This window comes from Ostrinia furnacalis, unplaced genomic scaffold (assembly GCF_004193835.3).
Source record: "Ostrinia furnacalis isolate ACB-3 unplaced genomic scaffold, ASM419383v2 OfSCF4445, whole genome shotgun sequence".
NCBI lineage: Eukaryota > Metazoa > Arthropoda > Insecta > Lepidoptera > Crambidae > Ostrinia > Ostrinia furnacalis.
In genome coordinates, this window is record NW_021134684.1 from 55019 (window position 1) to 81887 (window position 26869).

The 26869-nt window shown below is 38.9% G+C and overlaps 4 protein-coding genes and 2 pseudogenes across 6 annotated transcripts; 4 read left to right on the forward strand and 2 right to left on the reverse strand.

Moving 5' to 3' along the window:
• Positions 1-259: 259 nt before the first annotated feature.
• Positions 260-6424, forward strand: Nep4 (M13 family metallopeptidase neprilysin 4). Its single transcript, XM_028313964.1, has 13 exons — positions 260-816; positions 907-1050; positions 1148-1284; positions 2120-2288; positions 2381-3267; positions 3345-3495; positions 3696-3882; positions 4023-4141; positions 4225-4617; positions 4691-4863; positions 5295-5479; positions 5606-5749; positions 5829-6424. The coding sequence occupies exons 1-13, from the start codon at positions 389-391 to the stop codon at positions 6003-6005; spliced, it is 3294 nt and encodes a 1097-aa protein (XP_028169765.1). The 5' UTR covers positions 260-388; the 3' UTR covers positions 6006-6424.
• Positions 6425-6642: 218 nt separating this feature from the next.
• On the forward strand, positions 6643-7776 carry LOC114359531 (prostaglandin reductase 1-like). The gene has a single exon (XM_028313963.1). The coding sequence runs from the start codon at positions 6707-6709 to the stop codon at positions 7715-7717; it is 1011 nt and encodes a 336-aa protein (XP_028169764.1). The 5' UTR covers positions 6643-6706; the 3' UTR covers positions 7718-7776.
• Positions 7777-8090: 314 nt separating this feature from the next.
• Positions 8091-15832, reverse strand: LOC114359537 (uncharacterized). Its single transcript, XM_028313969.1, has 4 exons — positions 15136-15832; positions 14849-14928; positions 9200-9362; positions 8091-8786 (listed from the first exon to the last, which is right to left on the reverse strand). The coding sequence occupies exons 1-4, from the start codon at positions 15464-15466 to the stop codon at positions 8626-8628; spliced, it is 735 nt and encodes a 244-aa protein (XP_028169770.1). The 5' UTR covers positions 15467-15832; the 3' UTR covers positions 8091-8625.
• Positions 10157-11514, forward strand: LOC114359535 (prostaglandin reductase 1 pseudogene; annotated as a pseudogene).
• On the forward strand, positions 12374-14671 carry LOC114359536 (prostaglandin reductase 1 pseudogene; annotated as a pseudogene).
• A 395-nt stretch (positions 15833-16227) lies between the features above and the next one.
• On the reverse strand, positions 16228-26113 carry Nasp (Nuclear autoantigenic sperm protein). 3 transcript variants are annotated; one of them, XM_028313966.1, is made up of 9 exons: positions 25984-26113; positions 25370-25545; positions 24920-25023; positions 24483-24682; positions 23961-24051; positions 22761-22901; positions 20033-20107; positions 19654-19898; positions 16228-17701 (listed from the first exon to the last, which is right to left on the reverse strand). In XM_028313966.1, the coding sequence occupies exons 2-9, from the start codon at positions 25543-25545 to the stop codon at positions 17492-17494; spliced, it is 1242 nt and encodes a 413-aa protein (XP_028169767.1). In that variant the 5' UTR covers positions 25984-26113; the 3' UTR covers positions 16228-17491. The 3 variants fall into 3 exon arrangements, with proteins under 3 accessions (XP_028169767.1, XP_028169768.1, XP_028169769.1); XM_028313967.1 differs by lacking the exon at positions 25984-26113 and adding an exon at positions 25625-25862; XM_028313968.1 differs by lacking the exon at positions 16228-17701 and having other exon boundaries at positions 19494-19898.
• Between the last annotated feature and the right edge of the window lie 756 nt (positions 26114-26869).

Here is a 26869-nt window from a genome sequence, read left to right on the forward strand (position 1 = left end):
AAACCTCTTTCTGAAAAAATAGAAATACACCTTGCATTTTGAATTCATGAAGTAAAATACCAAGTTACCTTAATGTAATTAATGGCACCGATAATTTAATTCCGCTTTGAATGAATGGTGTAAGACGCAGGCAAATAAGTGACAATAATTACATAACTAATTACCGTAGCTTCATTATTACAAATTGATTTATACAAGCACATCCATCTGTAACTACGACGCAACACGAGTCGCTGCAGATTGTTCTCAAACACGCAATTTGCCGCGATCCCGGCACAGGGTCATCCTTATTGTACGTAGTTTCTATACATTGAGGTTCCACTTAACTGATGACGGACCAGGCTTTGCGTTACAATCTCCTCGCTGTCAGTGTCAGTCGGAAGCTGCCATGACGCGAGTCGAAACGCGATGTCCACCTCAGACCATAATTAAACAAAATCACGCCAATTTGTACCGGTTCCTCTCAGTTATAATCATCGCAGGGTTGACCGCAGCAACCTACTTTGTAGTGAAGAGACCAGCGGACTCTCTGGGTGACCCATCAGACCAGTACGTGGTGAAAAAGATCCCGCGGGTTTACACCAAGTTGGAAGGCGTAGATCCTGAGGAGCGGGAGGTGTTTCAAGGGTTCCGCACCTCGTTTTTGCCTCATGAGGAAATCGTGCTCGCCAGAACACATTCCAAGGCTAAAAAAGAGATCTACGAAGGTAATGTGACCAGTGACATATTGATATGGGGCAGTTCAGATAAACAGCATGGAACACCGACGAGGGTGAAGCGGAGGAGTCACTTTACGTTTACTTCACAGGATTACGAGTAAGTAGAGTAAACTATTGCTAAATTGTGAACATTCATTACACTCCACTTTCTTATAACTTGTGGACATAATCCTTCTGTTATTTTAAGTCACGAAATCCCTACTCACAAACACAAAGCGGAGGGTAAAGAGGATGACAACGAAGATATTGAAAGTGAAAGCGAGGATGAGGAATATAATTTATCAGATAGTATTGTTTATAGTGACAATGACGACGATGAAAATATTGAGAGGTAGGTTCCTAACAAGCCAGGATATTTTTGGCCTGTTAAAAAAAATATTGTTATAACTTATCATTGTCAATCGTAAGTGATACAAACTGTTTTACAGCGTGGTCCACCCCGAAACGCGCGTGGACCGAGGTCCTTTTGACGATGTAGTGGAACAAATCCGAGGACAACCAGAACTAGAAGAAGAAGAAATGGTATCCTCAGCGCACATTTATAAGCCTACCAGGTCTTACACAGGTAAATCTTTGTCCAGAAAAAAATATGGGAAGTGGATTTGCCCTTGATTTGTGCAAAATCGTGTCTTTCGCTTTATAGGTTAAGAGTAACTTGATATGCCGTCGTAATAATCAGTTTCCAAGCCCAAACTACTAACTTTTAGGCGGTTATCACACTGCGCCGCGCTCCACCGCGGAGCGCGGGGCGACAGATTTAATCATTGTATGCAAGTACCTCAGTTTGTATAGAAAACACTGACAACGCGTCCGCGCGCGTGATTTTTTATATGAAAATCACGCGCTCCGCGGCGGAGCGCGGCGCAGTGTGATAACCGCCTTAGAGCACTGTCTGGAAAAATATCTATTTCATAAGTAATTATAAGTATAACCCATTTATGTAGGCTGGCAAAATTGCTAAATCAAAATTCCAAAACCTATGTCCGACTTGGAAACATAACATTTTATAAGATTAAATCTATTTACCTAATACACCTCTTGACGTCATAAGCATTGCCTAAAATAGGTCAAAAGATCCTCAATTGCACAAATGAAGTGCACAATACACATACTTCGGCGCTTTAGTGAACTCGTCAGCCATGTGCGTTGTAGGACACATTATTCAATTGAATGTCGGCCCAAAGGAGTCAAGGTTACAGGTCGAACCCCCGGCGAAATTCTCACGGTACCTATCGTTCAGTGAAAATCCATTCAATTATAATTAACAATTGACTTCTCCGGAAACACGCTAAATCATAACAAATTACCTCATTCCTAATAGATAAATCTATCAGGGAGGCTTTTAGCTAAATTATTTCCTGCGAATATGTTGAAAAATATCTTCACGGTTATTGTTCTAGGCATTCATGCATTTTGGAAAGGGCAAGGCGATAAGGAAACTATCAGGAACACACAAGCTAACATAATGAAGCAATATATGGATGCTGAAGCTGACCCTTGTCATGATTTCTATCAATACGCTTGTGGAAACTGGCCGGCTCTCAATCCCATACCTGCTGACAAAGCTGGGCAAGTTCTTCTTACTAACAATCTCAGTATTTTCCCTAAGGCCTAAATCTTTAGGGAAAATGGAAAATTAAACCATTGTTTATTATTTACAGCTACGACACTTTCGAAATGTTAAGAGAAAACTTAGATACCGTTCTGAAGGATCTTTTGGAATTCAAAAAGAATGAAAAAGTAAAAAGTGTGTATCCAGGACCACGACTGGATATGGAAGACAATTTCCTGAAACACATTTATCCCAAAAAACCTTCACCTGAACTTGATAATCTGTATGTCGATGTAATTGAAGATGGTTCAAGAGAAATACTAAACAAAACAGCTATAGAAGAGAACCGATACCAAATGAATACGAAAGCGGATAAATCAGAAATTGTCAACCGTATTCGTAGATTTTTAGATAAGAACTCAAAACTATTCATGAAACCTGTGTCTGAAATGAAGTACAAATTACACAAGTACTTACATAGAAATAAGAATCAGCATAAAACTAAAAAGAATCACGAAGATGAAAAGACTAAAAACATGTTTGTGTATTCTAAAAGCATTAAAAAAAGATCAACAATGAATCGTTATCATAATAGTAGAAAACTGTTAGCTTTAACAAGAAACGATAAAAATAAACAATTTAAACCAAAAAGAGAAATCATGATTACAACTGAAGTTATTTTCAAGAAAGTTGATACTAAAGAACCTCCTGATCCCGCGAATGGAGATGCTACATTAAAAGCTAGATTTTTATTTAAATCTTGCATGAACTATGAAATTCTACAAAAACGTGGCCATCAACCACTCTTGGACTTACTGGATCTATTAGGTGGATGGCCTATTTTGAACCGCAACTGGAATTCGAGCAACTTTGATTGGCTTGAGTTGATGGCAAAACTGCGTTTGTACAACAACGATATTTTGATCTCGGAATGGGTCGGTCCGGATATCAAGAATTCTGATGAGTTTGTTATTCAATTTGACCAGACAAGTTTAGGTAATGTTGTCTAAAATCATCAATAAAGCACCTGATATTTATTTACATTTTTCCGAATAATTTAAATGTGCCTACAGGTTTACCAACGAGAGATTATTTTCTTCAAGATGCCAATAAAGTTTATTTGAATGCTTACAAAAGTTATCTCATCAAAATAGCAAGGCTATTGGGCGGAGATCCAGATTACGTTCAAACCAGTGCTGATCAACTTATCGACTTCGAAATCAGGTAAGAACTACATTAAGTTGTTGTTTCCTCTACTACAAACTTTCAAGGGTATGTCTTCAAAAACGTAGATCAAGTCTTTTCAGCTAGTTATCACACTGTTGTATTGTTAGATGTACTAACATAAGTATGAGTCCCAGACGCAGTTAGTGAACACTAGACTCCTATTCCACGTACAATATGCTACTTCTACGTTATTTCAGGCTAGCCAAAATAACATCAGCTCCAGAAGACAGACGTAACGTATCAGAACTGTACAAGCGAATGCCTCTTCATAAGCTTGAGGAGTTGGTGCCAGAAGTAAGATGGCGCAGGTACCTCTGCATCGTGATGAACCGTACGGTGCATTCTAATGAAACAGTGGTCTTATTTGCTCTTAGCTACGTCAGGGTAAGTTATGGCATGAATTGTGTGGTCTAGGCTTTACTTTTGAATGGGATCAAAAATTATCCAGATGATCCTATGTGGAAGTGGGTAAAATTATTAGACCAGTGTTGTAATTATTTATAATCACTATCTCTAAATTGCAGCATTTAGTTCAACTAATAGAGCACACCGATCCAAGCATTTTGTCAAATTACTTGTTATGGCGGTTCGTAAGACACCGAGTGAACAACCTGGACGACCGCTTCCAATCAGCTAAACAACAGTAAGTAAAGCTCACTTATCATAAATAAGATAAGATTAATCTTAACACAGTCTTAAAAATATTAAAAAATTAACAACTTTTAGATTCTACTTCATACTATTCGGCCGAGAACAGGCGCCACCTAGATGGAAGAACTGCATATCCCAAGTGAACTCCAACATGGGCATGGCCCTTGGTTCCATGTTTGTGAGAAAATATTTCGACGAGATGAGCAAAAATGACACACTGACTATGACGAGGGAGATACAGCAGTCTTTCAGGGAACTGCTGCACTTGACCGACTGGATAGACGACAAAACGAAGAACCTAGCCGCTTTGAAAGTAGATGCCATGATGCTGCGGATAGGGTATCCTGACTTTATCCTGAATAAACAAGAGCTAGATGACAGGTATAAAGAGGTGAAGATCCATCCGGATAAATACTTTGAGAACATTTTGAATATACTCCAGCATTTGACTAAAATGGAGCAATCTCGGTTAGTATTAGTAAACTCAACCAAATTCTCAAACCTTCCATTGGTATATGTCTATATATTTCTGACGTTTCAGTATTGGGCAGCCAGTGAACAAGACCCTTTGGAACACAGCACCTGCTGTGGTGAATGCCTACTACAGTCGCAATAAAAACCAAATCATGTTTCCTGCAGGAATACTCCAACCACCTTTCTACCACAGACATTTTCCAAGATCCCTCAACTATGGAGGCATTGGCGTGGTCATCGGTTTGTAAATAGCTCTGACTAACCATCCTTAAATATTTCCATTTTGCGTTAAATTTGATGGGCTCAGCATTGGCGTAGCTAGGTAAACAAGGGCCCTGGGGCAAATAAAAAATGGGGCCCCACTAGGGTTGCCAGGTCCAAAAACACGAAAGCTGGACTCTGTGCTTCATTTGACCAGGCCGCTATACGTCTTTACAACACTCCGAACCATCAGAAAGAATTCCCTAGTTATAACTTTCGAATTTCTCTTTATTTTAAAATTATCACTTTACGGAATTTATTTTCTGGTAAGGATTTGGGGGCCCCCTGAGCTTGGGGGCCCCGGGGCGCTGCCCCTCCTTGCCCCTTAGTAGCTACGCCCCTGGAGCTCAGGTGATTTGAAAGAACGATATATTTCTCGTCTCTACTAAAGTAGAAGATGTTTTGTTCAGGACATGAAATCACTCACGGCTTCGACGATAAAGGCAGACTCTTCGACTGCGACGGTAACCTCCATCGCTGGTGGTCTGACTCTGCAATCGAAGCTTTCCACCGCAGAGCACAGTGCCTCATCGATCAGTATGGCCAGTACGTTGTTCCTGAAGTCAATATGAAGCTGGACGGAGTTAATACACAGGTAGGTTAATTTACTTCATTCTCGTGAGGGCGTAGTAGGAGATAGCTGCATGCAAATGTCATTTTAAAGACCTTTAGGATGTCATTAAGTAGTGTCCTGAAAGTCTTCTATTTGCCGTTGTTCCAGGGAGAGAACATAGCTGACAATGGCGGAGTGAAGCAAGCATTTAGGGCGTATCTACACTGGCTGCAGAAGAATGGAGATAAAGGGGAAACCTTACCTGGCTTAAATCACACACACACCCAACTCTTCTTCTTGAACTTTGCACAGGTAGTAACTTTGAAGCGAATGTTTGTTGCTCCATATAGGTAAACTTACCTACAGGCTATTGAAGATTGTTTTGTTTCAGGTTTGGTGTGGGGCGATGCGTCCTGAAGCGATGCGAAACAAGCTAAAGACAGCTGTACACTCTCCAGGACGTTTTAGAGTCATCGGGACTCTGTCAAATTCGCACGACTTTGCGCGAGAATTTCGATGCCCGCCAGGGTCACCCATGAACCCCACCCATAAGTGCACGGTGTGGTAAAACTCTAACCGGAAAATCCATTAAATAATTAAGAAAAACTGATGTAGTTTGGTAGATTTTGAATTGATTTGAGAATCTTAAATTCACCAAACTGCATTATCGGTCCGACCTAAAATGAAATCAACGAATTTAAATGCAAATGATAGTGGTTACTAAATACGAGTACCTAATGGCAAACCTTCCTTCTGTGATAATGATTTTTAATACGTAAGGTAACAATAATTTTCTAGTGTCTTTACTTATTATTATAGGATTTATACTAACCTGTCGTTTAATTAAAACTAAGTTGATTGCATCAACATTTTAGAGATTTTAACTGTAGGAGTTATTGATATTTGCTACGGTAGATTTATTTGATGGTACATGTTTTACCTTATGCTACATATTTGTTAAGTATTGTTTTATCAATAAAAATAGAATTGAATGACTACTACTTTTATTATTCTAAACATTGTTAAAGACAACAATTTTTCTTAGATGAGAATAATAAAATTATTCTGGGTGTTACTAGCCTTGAACTAGGTAAGTTGATATTAGATTCAGTTCATATCGCTGTAGTTCTATTTATCGCGTTAATCAGCATTTTTTCTGGTCGATAATGATAAGATAAAAGTGCGTATAGTGGTACATAACATAGATGATTTATAAATTCATCGTCAGTCACTTTACACAACCAAAGAAGAACTCAGTTTATAGCCAACATGGTTAAAGCAAGAAAATACGTCGTTAAGAAACACTTCCAAGGAGTTCCGAAGAGGGATGACTTCGAAGTGGTGGAGCAGGAATTGCCGCCACTCAAGGATGGAGAGATCCTCGCCAAAGCGGAATACATCAGCGTGGACCCGTACCTTCGTGCCTACAACGGACGCAACAAAGTCCCGTACGACCAGTTCAGCTACCAAGTTGCAATCGTCACGGAGAGCAAGAATGCCGATTACCCCGTAGGGACAAGAGTAGTCTCCCACAAAGGCTGGCGTGATTACACCATAATGAGCCCTAATTCGAAAGCAGCAGATCCGAATGACAGAGTTTACAAGCTTCCCGACTTGCAGGGTTTATCCCCGTCATTGGGTGTGGGTGCTGTTGGTATGCCAGGAGTTACTGCCTACTTCGGATTTCTGGACATTTGCAAACCCAAAGCTGGAGAAACGGTAGTCGTGACTGGTGCAGCGGGTGCTGTTGGATCACTAGTGGGGCAAATCGCAAAGATCAAGGGATGCAGAGTAATCGGGTTCGCCGGGTCCGACGACAAAGTGCAATGGCTTGAGAAGGAACTGGGTTTCGATAGAGCTTTCAACTACAAAACAGTTGATGTCCTGAAGTCTCTAAAGGAAGCGGCGCCAAATGGCGTGGACTGTTACTTTGACAATGTCGGAGGGGAGATCAGCAGTGTTATTCTAAGTCAGATGAATGATTATGGAAGAACGTCAGTTTGTGGGAGCATCAGCGCTTATAATGAAGACCCCAAACAGATGCCTAAGGCAACTATTATTCAGCCAGCTTTGGTGTTCAGGCAATTAAAGGTGGAAGGTTTCTTGGTGTGGCGTTGGGACGGACGATGGCACGAGGCGTTCGCTGACCTCGTCGCTTGGATCAAAAGTGGAAAACTCAAAACTCGAGAGCACGTTACTGAAGGTTTTGACAAATTGTACGACGCCTTCGTTGGAATGTTGGCTGGTGAAAATACTGGCAAAGCTGTTGTCAAAGTCTGATAATGTTAATGTTAGATTATTACTTACAAGTTTTAAATAAATAATAATGCTAGTCATCATTTACGGGTATCTTATTTTTGCCATCACTCACGTAATGTTACCGATAAAAACTTATCTACATTGATAAAAATGATAGGTAACAATCTTTGACCTGTGTGGCAGGCAGCTTGTGACTGTATTATTGTGGATCATTTGAAATTTAACCTGTGATTTAACTAAATTTTTTGTGTATTTTAGGCATTCAGCTTAGAGTATAGTTCCAAAATACTGGACTGTCCTGTCGATGACATTGACAGTGGGGCGCCACCGTCAATACCGGATCGCTGGTTCAGATTTTTGCCATGTTGGAAACCATATAGTTGAACGATGGTAGCGCCCCCCTGTCATTGAGTTTGGCGGGACAGTTCAGCGTGGGTCATCTATATCACGTAAGTATCATGTCTGCGCAGTGAAGCAGCTCACTGAACTCAGAAGATGCCCTAACTTAAACCTAGATGACTCTTCAAATTCATTTTTAACGAATTAATTAATAGATGAGATAATTACCAATTCAAAATAGTTTTTGATGAAAATAATTTAATTTCACTAAAACTATCCAACAAACTTTATCAAAAATACAAAAACACAAGACAAAAGTTAAACGAACACTTTGGACACACACTTATGGAAACGAATCAATCACGAATATAAAAACTATCAATATCAATGAACCTTATGATGATAACACACTATTAAAAGTATTTCAAGATTTAATATGAGCTAATCGTCTCTAATCTTTCTTGCATAATTTCCAAATAAATCTACACTGTCACGGTTCCGCAATCTAATCAAATGTGAAAATATCCATTTACTTTTCCAAAAGAAAATATCTTTGCTTTTCCAAAAAAAATTGGTCTTTCAGTATACGTCTAATAGACGTAGTTCCTTACTTCAATGCTTTGGACGTCGTCATTGCTCCAGAGGGTTTCGACTTCGTAGGCGGCGTCGCGGGCCGTGTTGATGTGGTCTCTTCGCTCCCAGCGCGTGCGCACCAGGCGAGCGATCTCGAGCCATAGGCGCGCTTCTAGCACTGAGAAAGAGGGTTAAAGTTAGGGATGTAGAAGTAGGTGCTTGCGAGTTTGGGAAAGACCTTTTGCCTAATAAAAAGGGTAAAACTAGCCATCTCAAGTTATTAAGGTGTTTAAGGTACAAGGAATAAAAATTTCAATGGCTGCAATTTTGCCCTAGGATCATTGATATCAGCCTAGATATTTGCTACTGAGATGAACTTCGGAGATTAATGGGGAGTCCTACAGAACATAAGAGTCCTATGACCTTCGACAAATACAGTCAGCGTCCTAGCTTCGTAATACCTAGTGCCCAAAAAGTTGAAAACACAACCTTATTCCAATTGTAACAAAGACGTTTTGCGAACTTTGTGGCAACTTTGGATGTCACGAACGCTGACTGCTGACTGTACCAAAGTAATACAAAGAAACTCACAGAAGAGGAAAGAGAAGGCAGTCAGGAACAGCGGGTTGATGTTGCCGTTGACGACTGCCATGGTGTACAGCAAAGCCCCTGCAGTGGGCGCTTGTCGTAAGAACAGCCCACGGAGCGTCGCGCCCAGCCATGGCAGGAATAGATACTCGCTAAGGGGGGAACGCTGGAATAAAAAAACATTTGAGATTGAAATTTTCTTCTAATAATAGCTTCTATCTTGGGGAGATCCGTAAACGAATTAAAGTCACTGACATAGCCCGACGGATTAGCAAGCTGAAATGGCAATGGGAAGGGCACATAGTACTCAGAACTGACGGCAGCAATGTACCGGAGTGAGGCCATGTACCGGAAAACGCAGCGTGGGACGTCCACCCACAAGTTGGACCGACGACCTGATAAAGGTAGCAGGAAGGCGATGGATGCAGGCCGCTACCAACCGTGCGATATGGAAGTCATTGGGGGAGGTCTATGTTCAACAGTGGACGTCCTGTGGCTGAAATGATGATGATGATGATGAATAGCTTCTATCCTATCTTACTCGGGATTTAAAATTATAAAGCTGCCTTTTAAAGTATTCATGACGTAAATCGATACGTCATTATTTTTTACTTTGTTATTACTCGCTGTTACGCAGCAATACCTAGTTGTAACTGCTGAATCATTTTCAATAAGGGTTTACTAATAGCTTATATTATTCCTCATCCTGATTATGTTGTTGATTGATGAGAGCAGATTTTTTTCTGGCTTTGCTTACCGTGAATCAATAGGTGCTAATTCATAGACAAAAGTTAAAAAACACTGATTAATTCAATGAATTAAACCTTGAAATGACATTTATCAATATCAGCGTTTTCTTCTGTTTGATATTTGTGTTACTATTTATAATTCATTAGCGTTTTCTTCTGATTAATATTTGGCAGTGATAAGATAAACGCTCGTAGTTACTATTTAAATTCACGAGTTATAAATGTCTCACCAGTCACTTTACGGTTAATGAGAAATCCAGTTTTATTAACAATGGTTAAGGCAAGAAAGTACGTCGTTAAGAAATTATTCCAAGGAGTTCCAAAGAGGGATGACTTCGAGGTGGTGGAGCAGGAATTGCCACCAATCAAGGATGGGCAGATTCTCGTCAAAGCCGAATATATCAGTGTGGACCCGTATCTTCGCATCTACAACGGACTCGAACCAATCCCGTACGATCAATTCAGCTTCCAAGTTGCCACCGTCACGGAGAGCAAGCATCCAGACTACCCAATCGGAACGAAAGTAGTCTCCCACGAAGGCTGGCGCGATTACACAATCTTGAACCCTAATCTAAAAGTAGCAGATCCGAGAAACAGAATTTACAAGCTACCCGACCTGCAGGGTTTATCTCCGTCATTAGGCGTGGGCGCCGTTGGCATGCCAGGAGTCACCGCGTATTTCGCATTTCTGGACATTTGCAAACCCAAAGCTGGAGAAACGGTAGTCGTGACTGGTGCAGCGGGTGCTGTCGGGTCACTCGTGGGACAGATTGCAAAGATCAAGGGTTGCAGAGTAATCGGACTTGCCGGATCAGACGATAAAGTAGAATGGCTTGAGAAGGAACTTGGATTCGACAAAGCTATTAACTATAAAACAGCTGATGTCCCAAAGGCTCTAAAGGAAGCGGCTCCGAAAGGTATCGATTGTTACTTTGATAATGTCGGAGGGGAGATCAGCAGTATTATTATAAGCCAGATGAATGATTTTGGAAGGACTGCTGTTATCGGGAGCATCAGCTCGTACAATTGTGATCCCAAACAGAGTCCTAAGGCGACTATTATTCAGCCATCGTTAGTGTTCAAGCAATTGAAGGTGCAAGGTTTCGCGGTGTGGTCATTGGACAATGAACGATGGGAAGAGGCGTTCGCGAATCTAGTCGATTGGATCAAGAGTGGAAAACTCAAAGCTCGGGAGCACGATACAGAAGGATTCGACAAATTGTACGACGCCTTCATAGGATTGTTGGCTGGGGAAAATTTCGGTAAAGCGGTTGTCAAAGTATGATTATAAAAACCACCTTAAGATGTAGGTAACATTTTTATCGAATAATAATGTTAATCAACATTAAGATTGTTTTATTCTTTTTATTTATCAAATTGATTTTTTTTTCTTTTAGATTAAAAGGTTGAGTATTATTTATTCCTTTAGACCCCTCTTCCAACGTCCATGGGAAGAGTGGGGATGGTCCTATTCTCCTCTGCCGGAAGCAGGCCTGGCTCACTCCGCGCGGTACATCCGATAATTACCTACAGCGAAGCGCCCCGCCGGCGGGTATTATATCAGTCGAGTGGCACGCGCGCGCCCGTCGGGACTTAATGTTTTGCCTTTAATAAATAATTTCTTTTGAATACAATTTATGATGTTTTAAGAATTTTATCGTTAAAATATTAACTATTACCTTTCCGTGTAGGTAAATGAAACGGAAGAGTAACATCGATATACCAAATTACGACAAGCTAGTTCTTTAACCGTAATGCATAGGTACCCCAACAATATTCAGTAAAAAATAAATTGTTGCCAAAGTACAGCGAGTAACATTAGATTAAGTTTGTGCAAAGCCAAATACAAATATGATTTTCGGGTGATGCCTCTCGTTCTAGGATGTAGCCGTTTCGTGTTTGCGTAGTAAGTAGGTAGGTATGATGTCATTCTTTCTTCTGTGATAGTAGGTATGTTTAATTTATTTGTCTTATGTTAAAATAGGTATGAATGAAGACATTGTATTAAAATAAGTACTTTTTTATCCTAAGTAGCTAGGTATATTTAAAATGTTATTTTACAAAGGTAAAATAACACTAATACTTACCTACATACGTACCTCATTACAAATACCTAAGTAGATTAATTCTATTTTTTTACTAGACAGCATAGCAACCCTAGCAGCGTAAGAAGAGTTCAGAGGCACGCGATAGAAAGAGACAAAACTTGTAGGTGAATAAAATTGTAGGTACGTAGTGCTGTGAGAGCTGAATTCCACTGTATCGCGTCGCAGCAAGACTCGCATTTATTTAAATCGTCTTGCGGAGTAATCCTTCTGTACCTGTACTATTACTTATTCTGTGCCGGAAGCCCGGAACAATGGAAATGTGGAATAAATTACAAAACCGACGCAACTGGTCCGTCAATAAGATTCAAATTAGCAAAACATGATTCTGGAACGTTCCGTACCACGCGAATATGGTTTAAAGAGTAAAAAAACAAACTGGCGGTAAATTATTGATAATGTGGTATCGTCATGACTTGCACTACTGTGGCGTAGACTTGTTTTAGACAAAAAATACATACGAGCATTAGAGAACTGTCCGTGACTGAGCGAAAACCGACTTTTGCTTAACATTCTTGATGACAACGGAACGCTAACATTGGGCGAAGGTCAAAAGAATTTGAGTGAATGACGCTGTAAATACTACATATTATGCAGTGTGTGTGTGTGTGAGTCAAGACGAGTGCGACGAGGCGAGGGGAGCAGAGCCGCAGTGTATCAACACAGTGATAGGATAGTCACTGTTCAGTGCAAAGTTCAGTGTTTCTTATTCATTTTGCCGGCCGGTCACCGGTATCACCATCAATTTTTTCAACTAAGTTCCTTTTAAACGGGATTTCTAATATCTACTTACGTTCCAGTTGAACAGGTAAGATCAGAAACTAAGATTTTTCTTTTCAAATGTAAAGTAGGTAGATATTACAAACACTTTGTTGAATTCCTAATTGACTCTCCGCATACACAAGGCATTCGACACATGATTATGCACATAAAAAGGATCTTGTTATGAAGTTTCATCATTGAATAGATAGAACATTGTGTATAACAAATCGAATATAGGAAGAAATCGAAATATCTCGTTTGTTCGATAAGGCAAAGAAAAAATAATTTTATCCTCGCTAACCAGCGGCTGCTGGCACTCATGTTTATCTTTGGAACCATTATTATTGTTATCTTTATTATTTTTCTTTAAACCGAAGTTGTAAAAAAGAATCATGACTAGAATCTTTGGAACCATTATTATTGTTATCTTTATTATTTTTCTTTAAACCGAAGTTGTAAAAAAGAATCATGACTAGATCATTATCAATAACGTCAACAAATCGAAGATACCAACGAACTGTTTTTATTTTAAGGAGTCTTACTTAACTAAGTAGCCTATTTATTGGTGAAAATGTGGTGAAAGTAAAAAAATCACATACCTTCTGAAACTTACCTAGCGTGTTTATTTTTGTTACTATTTTGCATTAGTTGGTGATCCACTGTAGGTATGTGTTTTCTTAAATCCCAAGTGAATTAAATTATTGATCAATACCTAACAACAATGTTTCTTTTTTGCAGATAAAAAGAATAACAAAACGGAACCATGGTTAAGGCGAGGAAGTATGTCGTCAAGAAACACTTCCAAGGAGTTCCCAAGAGGGATGACTTCGAAATAGTGGAGCAGGAATTGCCGCCACTGAAGGATGGGGAGATCCTGGTCAAGGCGGAATGGATTAGCGTGGACCCATACCTTCGCGCTTACAACGCACGCACACCTATCCCCTACGACCAGTTCAGCTTCCAAGTCGCGGTCGTCACAGAGAGCAAGAACCCCAACTATACAGTGGGTACGAGAGTAGTTTCCCACAAAGGCTGGCGCGACTACACCATTTTCAACCCTACCGTGAAGACAGACGACAAGAACGCCAGCATGTACAAACTACCCGACCTGCACGGCTTGTCTCCGTCATTAGGCGTGGGAGCTGTTGGCATGCCTGGAGCTACTGCGTACTTCGGATTCCTGGAGATCTGCAAGCCCAAAGCTGGAGAAACGGTAGTCGTGACTGGCGCAGCGGGCGCTGTAGGCTCCATTGTTGGGCAGATCGCAAAGATTAAGGGCTGCAGAGTAATTGGATTCGCCGGCTCCGACGACAAAGTGCAATGGCTCGAGAAGGAGCTTGGTTTCGACAAAGCATTAAACTACAAAACTGTCGACATTTTGAAGTCTTTAAAAGAAGCCGCCCCGAAAGGCGTCGATTGTTACTTCGACAATGTTGGGGGAGAGATCAGCAGCTTGATTCTAAGCCAGATGAATGATTACGGAAGAGTGTCGGTTTGTGGAAGCATCAGCGCGTACAATGAAGATCCCAGCAAGATGCCAAAGGCGACTATTATTCAGCCATCTTTGGTGTTCAAACAATTGAAGGTGGAAGGTTTCTTGGTGTCGCGTTGGGACGGTCGATGGCCGGAGGCGTTCGCTGAACTCGTCAATTGGATCAAGAGTGGAAAACTCAAAGCTCGGGAGCACGTTACTGAAGGATTCGACAAATTGTACGACGCCTTCACAGGAATGTTGGCCGGAGAAAACAGCGGCAAAGCAGTGGTAAAAGTCTGATAGTATTTTTATATACCTTCATGCATTTGGTTCGGTTTCAGATAAAAAATATATTTTTAATAACTATGTTTACTCATATATTATATTATAATGTTTATCTAAATACCTACCGGACTTTTAAACTTGACCTTCCTCATAACTAAACAACAAAAAGATTCGTTAATCGAAGGTCATGCCTGGGTATATCTTATCAGATTAATAATGTCTATGTAGTTATCTGTATACCTCACACATAATAAAGGATATTAGGTCAAAAACTTACCACATTTGATGAATTCCATATCAAGAGACAGCTTATTAATATGACTAATGTGTCGGAGGCTTCTAAGCACCACATTATTCCTAAAAAAAATTAAAACCATTTTAGAACATAGGTAGAAGTACTCAAAACAATTTCATTATTCATACTATCTTTCTTACTCATCCTCATCATCCTAGTATGTTAACAAGAGCGAGAGAGGACACTGTGTCCGTATTTTAGGATGTACCTATCATCTCTCTCTCACACAGCGAGATGCTAGCACGAGTAACAGCGACAAATACACTTACTGGAAACATCAATGTCGTCAATATACAGCTTATCGTCTTTGCTCATCAGCATGAAGTGAAGATCGTTCGGGAGCGGTTCATCATCAAACTTGACCACTTCGAATTTGACGTTGCAAGTTAGACCCATGATCAGACATACGGCCGCCATGAAGCTGGCTGATAGAGTAGCCCGTGAGGCCTTAGCGTGGAGATTTTCTGCCCTGGCGAAGGTCTTTCGCCGAAGATACTCCAAGCTGGTATCGATGTAGTCGATCAACGCCCCAATGATTGGCACCCTAGATTTGGAATAAGTCATATGCTTGGGCAAGTTCTGGGGTTCTCCGCTAGCCATGTTCTTAATAATGGTGGTTTGAAACTATTTATTAATTCTCTGAAGAGATTTTTTGAGTGATTTCCGAAAAATGATGTAAATCTTTGACAGAAACGTTGACTTGACAATTCTTAACTTGACAGAGTATTTTTTCCATTTTCTTCTTGGAGGCTTTCTTTCACCGTCATACTCAAACACTATGGTTCAGGTTTGATTTCAAAAGAGGATAGAAATAGAACTCTCTCTTTCATGAACGTGACCTACCATGGCTATTTTCTTATCCTTTCGACTACATTGCTGATGTTGTAGTGACTACATACAACTAGGTAGTAAGTTGTAGTCACTACAACATCAACAATATTTTCAAATAAAACATCATATCAAAAATTAAACTTACTTATATTTAAAAATAAGATTTAAAGTTAAGATTACATTATTTAGTAACAGAAACAATTCTAGGATGCTAGAAAGGCAATTTTGGGCGCCTTTCAATACTATAGTATTCGCTTCTTACGCGAACAATTTGACCAGCGGTTCTCAACCTGTAAATATTAACCCTGGGGGCTTCATATTGCAGTCGGGTCTATAGATTTAGCGCTTAATTGAATCAATGCCTGGGGTATGGGAGAGCGGCACGGGAGGGTGTTCTTGTGACGTCAAATGTCAGCCAGATTTCCGTGGGTCTAGACAAATGCAAATTATAATCGCAAACCAGTCGAAAAGTAGTCGAAAAGCCCCTTTTTTGTATGGAGTTTTGACGGATTCGATTTTCGATTCGATCAAAAAGTGCGTTTTGTCTAGGGGGGCAGGTGTGCTTCAGACTTGTATGCACGTATGTTCTGTCAGGTCATATGTTACTATATGACACCCTTCCCGTACCACCCCCCATACCTCAAGCACTGACTGAATTATGCGTAAGTAGACCTACATATATTGCAATATGAAACGTATCGTATACCTATGCCCTGCACAGCTATTCCAAAGGTATACAAATATGTACTACATTTTATCTTTCAAAAGAACATCGTTGAGAACCGCTGTAATAAAATCCATTGTACGCAGCTTGTGATCTTTAGGTATTTTAATTTAGTCTATCATTATTTAACCTAGTTGTTAAATTGTAATCGTAACTAATAACAGGTGTAAAAAAACGAATAACCCTCGAAATGTAAGAAAATAAAAAACTAGAAATACTTTCTACTGGCAAAACATAATTCTATGACGTTATTATTATGTTTTGTAGATTCAATTACAATTAATTATTACTTTTAACTTTAGACACAGGGGTTAAGACTACTATGAAGTATTTTGTGGAGATTACATAAACCTGCAATTAACTACAATCCAAAGTTGAAGGTAACCACAGGTTTTCGAAATAAACGCAGAAACTGCTACATTTTGTCCCAATGTTGGGACATTCAGGATATTTGGTAAAAATAATTTAACTTTCTAATTCGAAGTTCAAATAACATTCACGTTTACCTATATTTAATTAAATAACCGGCACTAAATAACTCAGTCTGTTCATATTTTGTGCCAATGACACATTTTTTCTTTAAAAATTAACTTTCATCAAACAATATAAAAAGATAAACCTGTGCTCGTCAACTCATACCCAAAATTGGTATGAATATCTAATTTTTACGGCTATTCGGTAATCTGTGATGATTTTACTTTAACATCAAAATAAGAAGTATTTTACACTTTTCAATTCATCGCATAAAATAAAACAATATAGCACTCGTATGGATGCAATAGAAATCTTAAGCTTGAATAACAGTCTGTTGACGCCCATCGTTAGTTAGGCCGCAAAAACTATAGTAATTTTAAACATTATAAGCATAGAATTTTATAAAAGGTTTTCAATAACTCCTAACCAAATTTAAACATTTATCATGCTTATTGCTTACGATGTATCACTTTTCCAGACAGGCGCCTAACAATAAAATCGGTATGTTACCCATTGAGATTATCTACAAAAGTACGAATTCACAAATCACCGTTCACTGCACACAGGTCTCTGTCATATTGATAAACTTGTATAATTCACGTGTTGAGTTTCTTCGGGGCGGACGCGCCTGCGTCACCCTCGCTGGATTTGCGCTTGCGTTTGATGAGATGGGAGATGTCCGATGCGGGCGCGGCCCTGGCGGTACTAGCACTGGCACTGGCAATTGTACTGGAACTAGAGCCGGCGGAACTGGACGCGCCGTCTCCATTGGAGGGGCAGAGCGTTTCTCTCACCCTTTTTATCGTCTGAAAAGTTATGGCAGTGGTTGAAACCTGAAGGCAATAAGCTAGCGCAGCGATGCTCAACTTTTTATACATACATTTTCTACGCCATGTAAGAGTATTTTTCGAGAAGCGTCACTTTCCCGACACATTTCTTTATTTGGTCGGAGGGGATAGGCCACATGTTGAGTATCACTGGACTAGCGTATTTTATAGATACCAAAGGGTATTTCGTTTGTTCATGGATTCTGGTTGACTAAAAATTCATAATCGGATTCGAACTGTAAAATCATTCTTACTTGGAAATGTATTCAATGGGAAAACTTCGAATTTTTTGTCTAACAAACGTTGGTTATATTATGTAGGTATGTATTTACTTATCTGGTACTTAGCAACACCATCATAGTGTAATACTTATAAAACCACGAAAAGATCTTTCATGCTTTCAGAAGTAGCAAGGAGCTACAATTTTTTTTTAAGAGTTATTAATAGAAAGAATCATCATCATCACTGACATCAATTAGCATGTTAAATCTGCATTAAAACAAATGGAATAACTACCATTTATAGCAACAGATCATCTCATTCACACTAATTTCATCATGGGTGTTTGACATCAATGGCCATGACTAGAACACAACAAATAAAATACAATTTAACCACATGGCCATTAATGTAAAGGGTTTCATCTGAAATAACACAAGTTGTAATTTTAAAACAAATTTATTCAAAAATCACATAAAACATGATACAAAATGGCCGTGTGGTCAAAAAGTTCACCAAAAAGCATTGAAATTCTTACAAACTATGAGTAAACTGGCACGAGATTCTAAGGCACTTATACGATAAAACTTAATAAAACAATACTAACCAAAACAGTTCAAAATTACTAATTAAAAATCGCAAAATATCACATTGAATTGATGATTAGAATTTTGGCACGAAATTGAGGAACTTGTTAAAACTTACGCTTAAAATTATGGAATGTATTTTAATGCAATGAGCAGTCTTTTTTCAATCAGTCTTAAAATTAAATTACTATTATGAGTATAATTATTATTATCATGTTACATGTCTACGAGTATTGTAAATGTTGACTGAGGCACCATTTGTAAGGTTAAAAATTGTGATGAGTTCGGGAACAAATGCAATGTTATAGATCGTTGCATCCACGAAGACGCGCCCACCAATTTTTGGGAGTTTGATCCGAGCAATCCGAGCGTCATTATTGTAGTGTGCGTGTGCACTCATAGATAAATGGCAATGCCAGTTTTTGTATGGAAGGTGGCGCCTTTTTTTTTTCGCGCGGCCATCGATCAAACTTAGTTTTTTGATTACAAAATAGTGTTATAAACCCAACTTACTATGGCATGTATACCTCTAAACTCAGTCTGAACTGAGTTACGAGCATTAGAAGTTTGATGATTTCACATACTAGATTTGCTTTTTGCGCGCATGTTTTGTAAGAAATTGCAAAAATAATATTGCGCTATTTTTTTATTTCGCTAATTCTGTTCCATACTGATGTCTGGAGCCTTTAATGGATGGTATTGTTTGTTTACACATACAATGTCACTATTTTGTTGCAATTTCTTACAAAACTTGCGCGCAAAAAGCAAATCTAGTATGTAAAATCATTAAACTTCTAATGCTCGTAACTCAGTTCAGACTGAGTTTAGAGGTATACATGTCATAGTAAGTTTGGTTTATTACACTATTTTGTAATCAAAAAACAAGATTTCGTCGATGGCCGCGCGAAAAAAAAAGACGCCAATTTCCGGCACTGTCTTTTAGCGTGTACCGATAACACTCAACATTCGTGGAAGAACATCGGCGCGTCTTCGTGGATGAAACGATCTATAACAGCTGCAACTTTTGTCTCCCTAACATACGCATTCTACGTTCCTATTCTTCTCTTTCAGGATCATATCCCTCAACATCTTTCTAGTTTCCTCGAGGCACTCACACGGTCTTACCTCTGCTTTGTAGTCCATCATGTCTTGGATCTTCTCCTGTATTTCTGGCAGTAACTCCTTTAACTCCTTGATTTCACCTTCCACAGAGTATTGGGGGTCTGCCGTGGTGTACTTCTTGACGGTAGCATCGTCTGTGGCGGAAGCTGGATTCTCTAGGGTCTTAATTCTGGTTTCTAGAATGTTCGCCGCGTTCTTGAAGTGGGTGATCGCGTCTTCGAAGTTTGAAGCCAGGGAGTTGGCGAGCCCTGAAAAAACGAAACAATAAGATGTATTTTCGGAGACATCAGAATACTTTTTTAATGTCTTATGTCCCCTAGAAGGGGCAGATTACGAAAAATCAAAATACTACTGGAAAAGTTTAATCTAGAAGTTAACTTACCAATTTGATAGTGCGTTTCTGCAATGCGCCTGTCGTCGCTACCGTATAGTTCCTTCTGGAGCTCCAGACAGCTTTCTGAAATGTAAAAAAATAAAATTAGACCTAGGTAAAAAAAAACTAACGAAACACGACCCGAAAGTAAGTGAACGGTGATACAGGCTTTATGTAACAACTAAAGACACAATCCAGACACATACTCCTTAGAACTTAGCTTTCAAAGGAATTAATTATTCTGATTAATGTCGTTGCGGGTCCAATGACAGTTTAACTTTCCCCGGGACAAAGTTGACCTTCACTGGTTGGGTTTTTATTGGCGGTCAAGCTGTAGATCCTGGCTACACAGGAGTTGCAGCGGTGGGAACAAGTAAATAATAATAATAAATAAATAGAAGCGCAGTGTAAAATTCATGGACATTTTACACTGCGCTTCTAGTCCCAAACTAAGCAAAGCTTGTACTATGGGTACTAGACAACGGATATAAACATACTTAAGGCCGGGTAGCAGTGAAAATGGCGAAAATGAGGTTTTCATTTTTGATTTTTGAGGTACTAAACAGTAAAATTAAAGGCTAAGATTTTATTTGGGCATAGTTGAGGATATTTTCTAGGGCTATTAACGGATGGAAACACGATTTGATGAAGTTGACTCGATAGAATAAATTCCCAAAGTTACCTCTATTCGTTTTCTATTTATGGTTTTATTTTTTAAATAAGCGATTTGAGATTCTGAATCTTTTACTAAACTAAAGTTCAGAAATAACTTGAGGGCTTTTAACGGATGAANCAGGCTCGGCGCTTGTCGCTCGAAGTAAATAAAAGGGCGCGCCGTGTTACAACTACAGACATGTGGAAATTCTATCAAAACGTAACTTGAAGCAATATGTAAAGTACTCATGCCGTTTCAATGTGCAAACGTGACGAAACTTACTTGATGTTTAATATTATTATGATATGACTTTTGTTGTGGTGTGTGGTTGCGTGTGGTTTTATTTAATGGTGTTGGTGGTGATCGGCATGCGTTAGCTTATTACCGGCGCTCGACACTTGGATACCAGGTGAGTCCTTTATTTTGAATAGCTTTCCGCCCGCGGCTTCGCCCGCGTGGATTTTTGTCTGTCACAGAAAAACTTTATCGCGCGCGTCCCTGTTTCAAAAACCGGGATAAAAACTATCCTATGTTCTTTCCCGGGACTCAAACTATCTCTATGCCAAATTTCATCAAAATCGGTTGCGAGGTTTAAGCGGGAAAGCGTAACAGACAGACAGACAGACAGACAGACAGAGTTACTTTCGCATTTATAATATTAGTTGGGATTGTGAACTCTAGCACAAGCAAAACAGGGTTCAATCCGACGAAGCGAGCCGCGGCGAGGAGCGAAGCGACGAAGCGAGCCTGCGGCGAGCGTTCGGATTGAACACTGTTTTGCTTGTGCTAGAGTTCCCAATTCATTTACTACTAATATGGTACTACTGATGTACCTGTTGTCCCAGCATTCAAATTTTTTTTTTTTAGTGAAAATCGTATTAACGTCTAAAAAAAAAGGTCGCTATTCTAAGGCGAATTAATTGGAATTAATTCATGTTAATCGTGTAGAAATCTCTACGCCAGACGATAAAATATGAATTAGGACTAAATATCAAACAAAGTTCAAGAAACAAAAAATAGGTTTATGTCATGTACTGAAACCAAAGCGTCTAACATTTTCTGAGACAATATTAAACCAAGCTCCTAATCCGTGTCTTTATTCAGACACCTTGATTCAGTCAGCTTCAGTATTATGTGATGATTGTTTTTTTTTTTCCTGTGGCAACACTACCGCTAACAGCTGATTTGAACTTGTCCCAATTTATTTACTGATTTTTATTTAATTTAATATCATAAAAGGTCTCTAAACTCATCACTGTTACTGTTTTATGTAATTACTAGCTGTGCCCGCGACTTCGTCCGCGTGGAATAATGACTTTGGGTAGGCACTTTTAATAATTTAGTCTAATTATTTAACAAATAGCTTTTGCCCGCGACTTCGTCCGTGGAGAAGTCGAAAACGTTCTCATACGATTATTTTGAAATGTTATAACGTTATTATCTAAATGTTTAAATACTTTTAAAATATAAAAATCAGGTCAGTGCAGCTCGGCCTTTGATCCGGTGAAAGTTACTCGGTGGTATTATTTTTTTACAACGAAATCGAAAACTACACCTACCGCAGTATTATTGGTAAACTTTTTTTATATTTTCCTACGGGTGCTAGAATCACCAAGCTTCCAGCATGCCACTGGCCGTGGGAGAAGGAGCTTTTCCTCAAGACTACTCCCACTACCTCAAGGGCCTCCGCCAAAACTCTCGCGCGAAAATGAGTTTATGTANTTGTGAGTGTGACGCTTGAAGGGAAGGAAGTCGACCTAACCTAACCAACTGCGTATTTCTATACTATGTAGCTGGAAATTGTGGCGGGAGCTCTTTGGCGCGCTGTCTTCGGCGAAGAATTGCGCGCGCAGATTTTGACAGCGCGAAATACCTACTTTAGCAGAAATACCAAGCCTTAATATGTTCATGCACACAAATGTTTGTACTGTGCGGGAATCGAACCCGCAACCTCCGGAATAGTAGTCCGTTTCGAACCACTACACCAAACGGCCGACGAGTAGTGGGAATAGTCATTTTTTTATGGCAACGCTATGCCTTTTGGCTGAAACGAACGAACGAATTAGCAGAATGAATACATACGCATGTCAATGACGGCCTTGTCATAAGTCTCGCTCTCGAGCGCCACCTCGCCGAGCGCGAGATGCACGTCGGCCAGCAAGGCGCGCGCCGCCGTCCCGCTGTCGGCCTGTGCGCGACGCTGTAGGATACTGCGGGCTAGGTCTGCGGACAACATTCAACGTGAAAAACATTTACGCCCGATTCCCATATTCAATCCTTGTCCAAATCCGGATTACAACTGTCAAATTGAATTCAGTTTTAGATTATATTTCCAAAATTTTCGATGCATTTACACTTTAATATTGTTTAAATAGTCTTATAAACAATATAAAAATGTAAAAACATCAAAAACCGCAGTTATTTTGGCCAAAAACATATTAAAATTTGACAGTTGACAATCCAAATCCAAAATTTGGATTAGGATTGAATATAGAAATCCAGCATTAGTCGAAAAACAAGCGCTCCTGCACACGACGACGCCACCGCGCCGCCGCCGCGCCTCTACACTGTTCATACGCGCCGAGTAAAGCCCGCCGCCGCGCCGCCACCGCGCGTCAAAGCATAATTTCGCGTGCGGCGGGAACGACGGGCTTCACGCGGCGCGTATAAACAGTGCAAAGACGCTGTTTCTGACGTAGTTAGATAAAAAAGGTATTTCTAAGTCTAAAAGATACCACCATGCCCTCAATGTGCATTTCATGTTCACATACATGAGTCAGAATTCACGAAAGCAGAAGAAAAAAGTGGTATGCCCCATCACTTTCCCGGCCCACCACTTTCTTCTCTGATTTCATAAAATATAATAAATTGTAGACTGACTTTTGTTACTAGTTTTTGACTAGTGACTTTTATATTTTACACATAAATGTAAGTATGTGTAACAGAATACTTTTAATTCACAACTACACACATTAAATTCATTTATTGAAATGTTCAGTAGATTATATGTTCCAATCAGTAGACCGAGGTTTATTTATTTATTTATTTATTTATACTTCAATGCCAAAAATATTAACATTAGGCGAACTTAATGCCATAAGGCATTCTCATCCAGTTTACCTTTGGGTTATGCAGAAAAATTAGTTTGGCGGTATAACAAAAAAAAAAAAAATTAAATAAAACAAAGCGACGGCAAAACAAATAAGCTACATATACACATACATAAATAATATATAAAATAATATAATAAATAAATACATACTAAGATTACTTAAAACTTACCCAGCATCTCCCAAGCTAACTGCAGATTATCCACATCATCTTCATCCAAATTCACTTCAGACTCATCATTCACATCACCATTTGTTGTTCCCTGTACAAAAAAAACAGCTATTAATCACCAATTAATAAGTATGGACTGCAATCTACTCCAAGAAAAATATTTTGATTAGCTCAAAGACCTTACTCATAAGGCACTTATGACTCAAACACATTTAGCACTAACATCAAATGTTTTGATTGCTCGACATCATATTATTATTATGGATGATGGAGCAATCTGTATCTTAACAAAATTAACAGCAACTAATTTGACAATAAATTATAAATAACTTGAAAAAGTCTAACTGCTTAAGGTGGGAATTGAACCCATGACCTTTCGCTTCCCACCTTAGGTACTTCGAGTTTGTTCAAGTTATTTATAATTTTCAAATTAGTTTGAGATGCAACTCTTAACGCAAAAAAAATTAATAACTAACAGCAAATACTTAAGAAAAACAAAACAATGAATAATAAAATCATTACCGGCTCCTCATTGTCGCCAGAATCAGCAGCGGCCTTGTTACTGCCAGGTTTGCTGCTTCCAGGCTCATCGTCCTTGGTGGTAGATTCGGGCTCATTCTTCTCCATTTCTTCGTCTGCAACTTCCTTCTTTTCCGCTTCCTCACTAGCTGCCTCATTCATCTCTGCGTCTTCACCGTTTTGTTCGTCATCACCATTTTCTTCTAGATATAATAGAATAGCTTTTAGTATCATATCTGTTTTATTGTTGTAATAAAGTAAAATACCTACTCAAGATAAAGACTGAATTTGAGTGGAACTACGATGGTGAAAACTGAGTGAAATTGTGTTAGTTTTGAAATATAATATTTGTTACAGGGCAAGCTATAATGATGTACATAAATTTAGTTACAAGAAAATGAATTTGTAAATAATTATTTATTAAAATTTTATTTTATTACCTTCATTGTCATCATCATTCTCATCAGCATTCCCGGTTCCTGGCATGCCATCGCCAAGAACACCACTTTCCTCTCTTGATAATCCTAATAGGGATTTGCCGTACCTAAAATATACAAACAAATGTTGAAAATAGCTTCACATTGCCAACACATAGGCGATCATTATGAGAAAAACAGTACCTCTTCAATTATTTTTTGTCTAATGACCTGTGACTGTCTATTGTTAGACATATTTAAGATACTAGTCTATTATGAGCTATCCAAGTAGGTGATATCTAAGAAACAGAGTAGCAAACAGGTTTTTTCAGATTCACTACAAATAAGACTGACTATTGAGACTGTGGGTGTCTATGGGCAACGGTATTCATTTACCATCAGGTGATCCGTTTGCTTGTTTGCCTCCTGTCACATAAAAAAAATGTTTTTGATAAATAAACAGTTGAGACATACCACAAATAAGCTTCAGCACACTGATCAGCCGTATCTCCGTGTTCCTTCGCGAGAAGTTCACACGCTTTGGCCAAGGCCTCGGCGGCCGCACTGAAGTCTCTCACAGCAAGGTTCCTGCGACCTGTGCTCAGCAGCTCGGTCGCTGACGATGTGCTCACTTCTGCGGTGTCAGCCATCTAGACAATGAAAGAAAATAATAAAAAATACGTTGGTCAGAGATTCAGAGCACATTTAGAGGTTATAGAAGAAACCTACTGCTTGAACGTAAAGGCAAACTATTCAAAACTGTAACCGTATCACTGCTATGTTAAAAAGTTACAAAATTATGATGAATAGTGAGAGTAAATCGAAATTGAAAACGTGACTTGCAGCCGACGTAACGGTCATTTTGGCGAACAAAAGAAACAGGAACTCGCGTACTGTGCCACGTGCAGTTAAGTTTAGAAGAAACTGTTAGCGATTACAATGACAATATAATAATATTTAAAACTCAAAAGTGGATAAAAAGCTGTAAAATCTTAATTCTCAACAATTGAAATGCAGTTACGAGTTCGACACGTCGGCTCATATAATTATTTATCTACCGCAATTAACATAATATTCTTTGTACTTACATTTGTTTCGAATTAAATTAAGTTAATTATTTCCAGTTTTTGATTAAAAATTAATACTAAACTGTGTAGAACTGAGAAATTCCCTCCTTTTTGCGCTAAAAAATAATTCTGTGAATTTCTGTGATGAACTTTCGTTTTTTTTTTTTTTTTTTTTTTTTTTTTTTTTTTTTTTTTGTTTTATTTTTTTTTTTTTTTTTTTTTTTTTTTTTTTTTTTCTTTTTTGGCTTTACACGGTTTGTGTGTTGCCATTCGTCGAGTAAAAACGGGGAAACAGTTAAGGAAAGAAAAATACGGAACGGAAGGATCGGAAGGAGAGAAGAAAGTGATCAGGAGAGCGGATTGAGGTAGGATAAAATGACCATATTAATATACTGTAATTTACAATAAATTGAATACTATATACATAATCTTTTTTTTTTTTTTTTAAACCATCCAGAAAGCTAGACCTGTCGTACAAAGAGCAAGAGAAAAATATATGATTTACATCAGCAATATCAACCCCACACTCACACATTGGGTCACTCACGATACGAAGTCTAGCAAGGTGAGCAGGAGTGCATGTGTGACCAAGCCTTAAGCGTATTAAAATAGACGTTATTGTCTTGCTAAACTTCGCATTATGATACCACGGTTTCACAGGTATATTAGGTTGTATCTTTACATAAAATTTACCTTTGGTTTGACATGATAATTCCCAATTAGTAATCCACTTTTCCATTTGATGTATTTTAGGCAATGACAGAAGATCATGAGGATAGTTTTTATAGGGAAATAAATCACCACACTGTACCGCATCATTCGCTAAACGGTCTGATATTTCGTTTCCTGTTATTCCCTTGTGGCCAGGGATCCAAGCAAAGTTCAAAACAAGTCCATTATTAAAGCA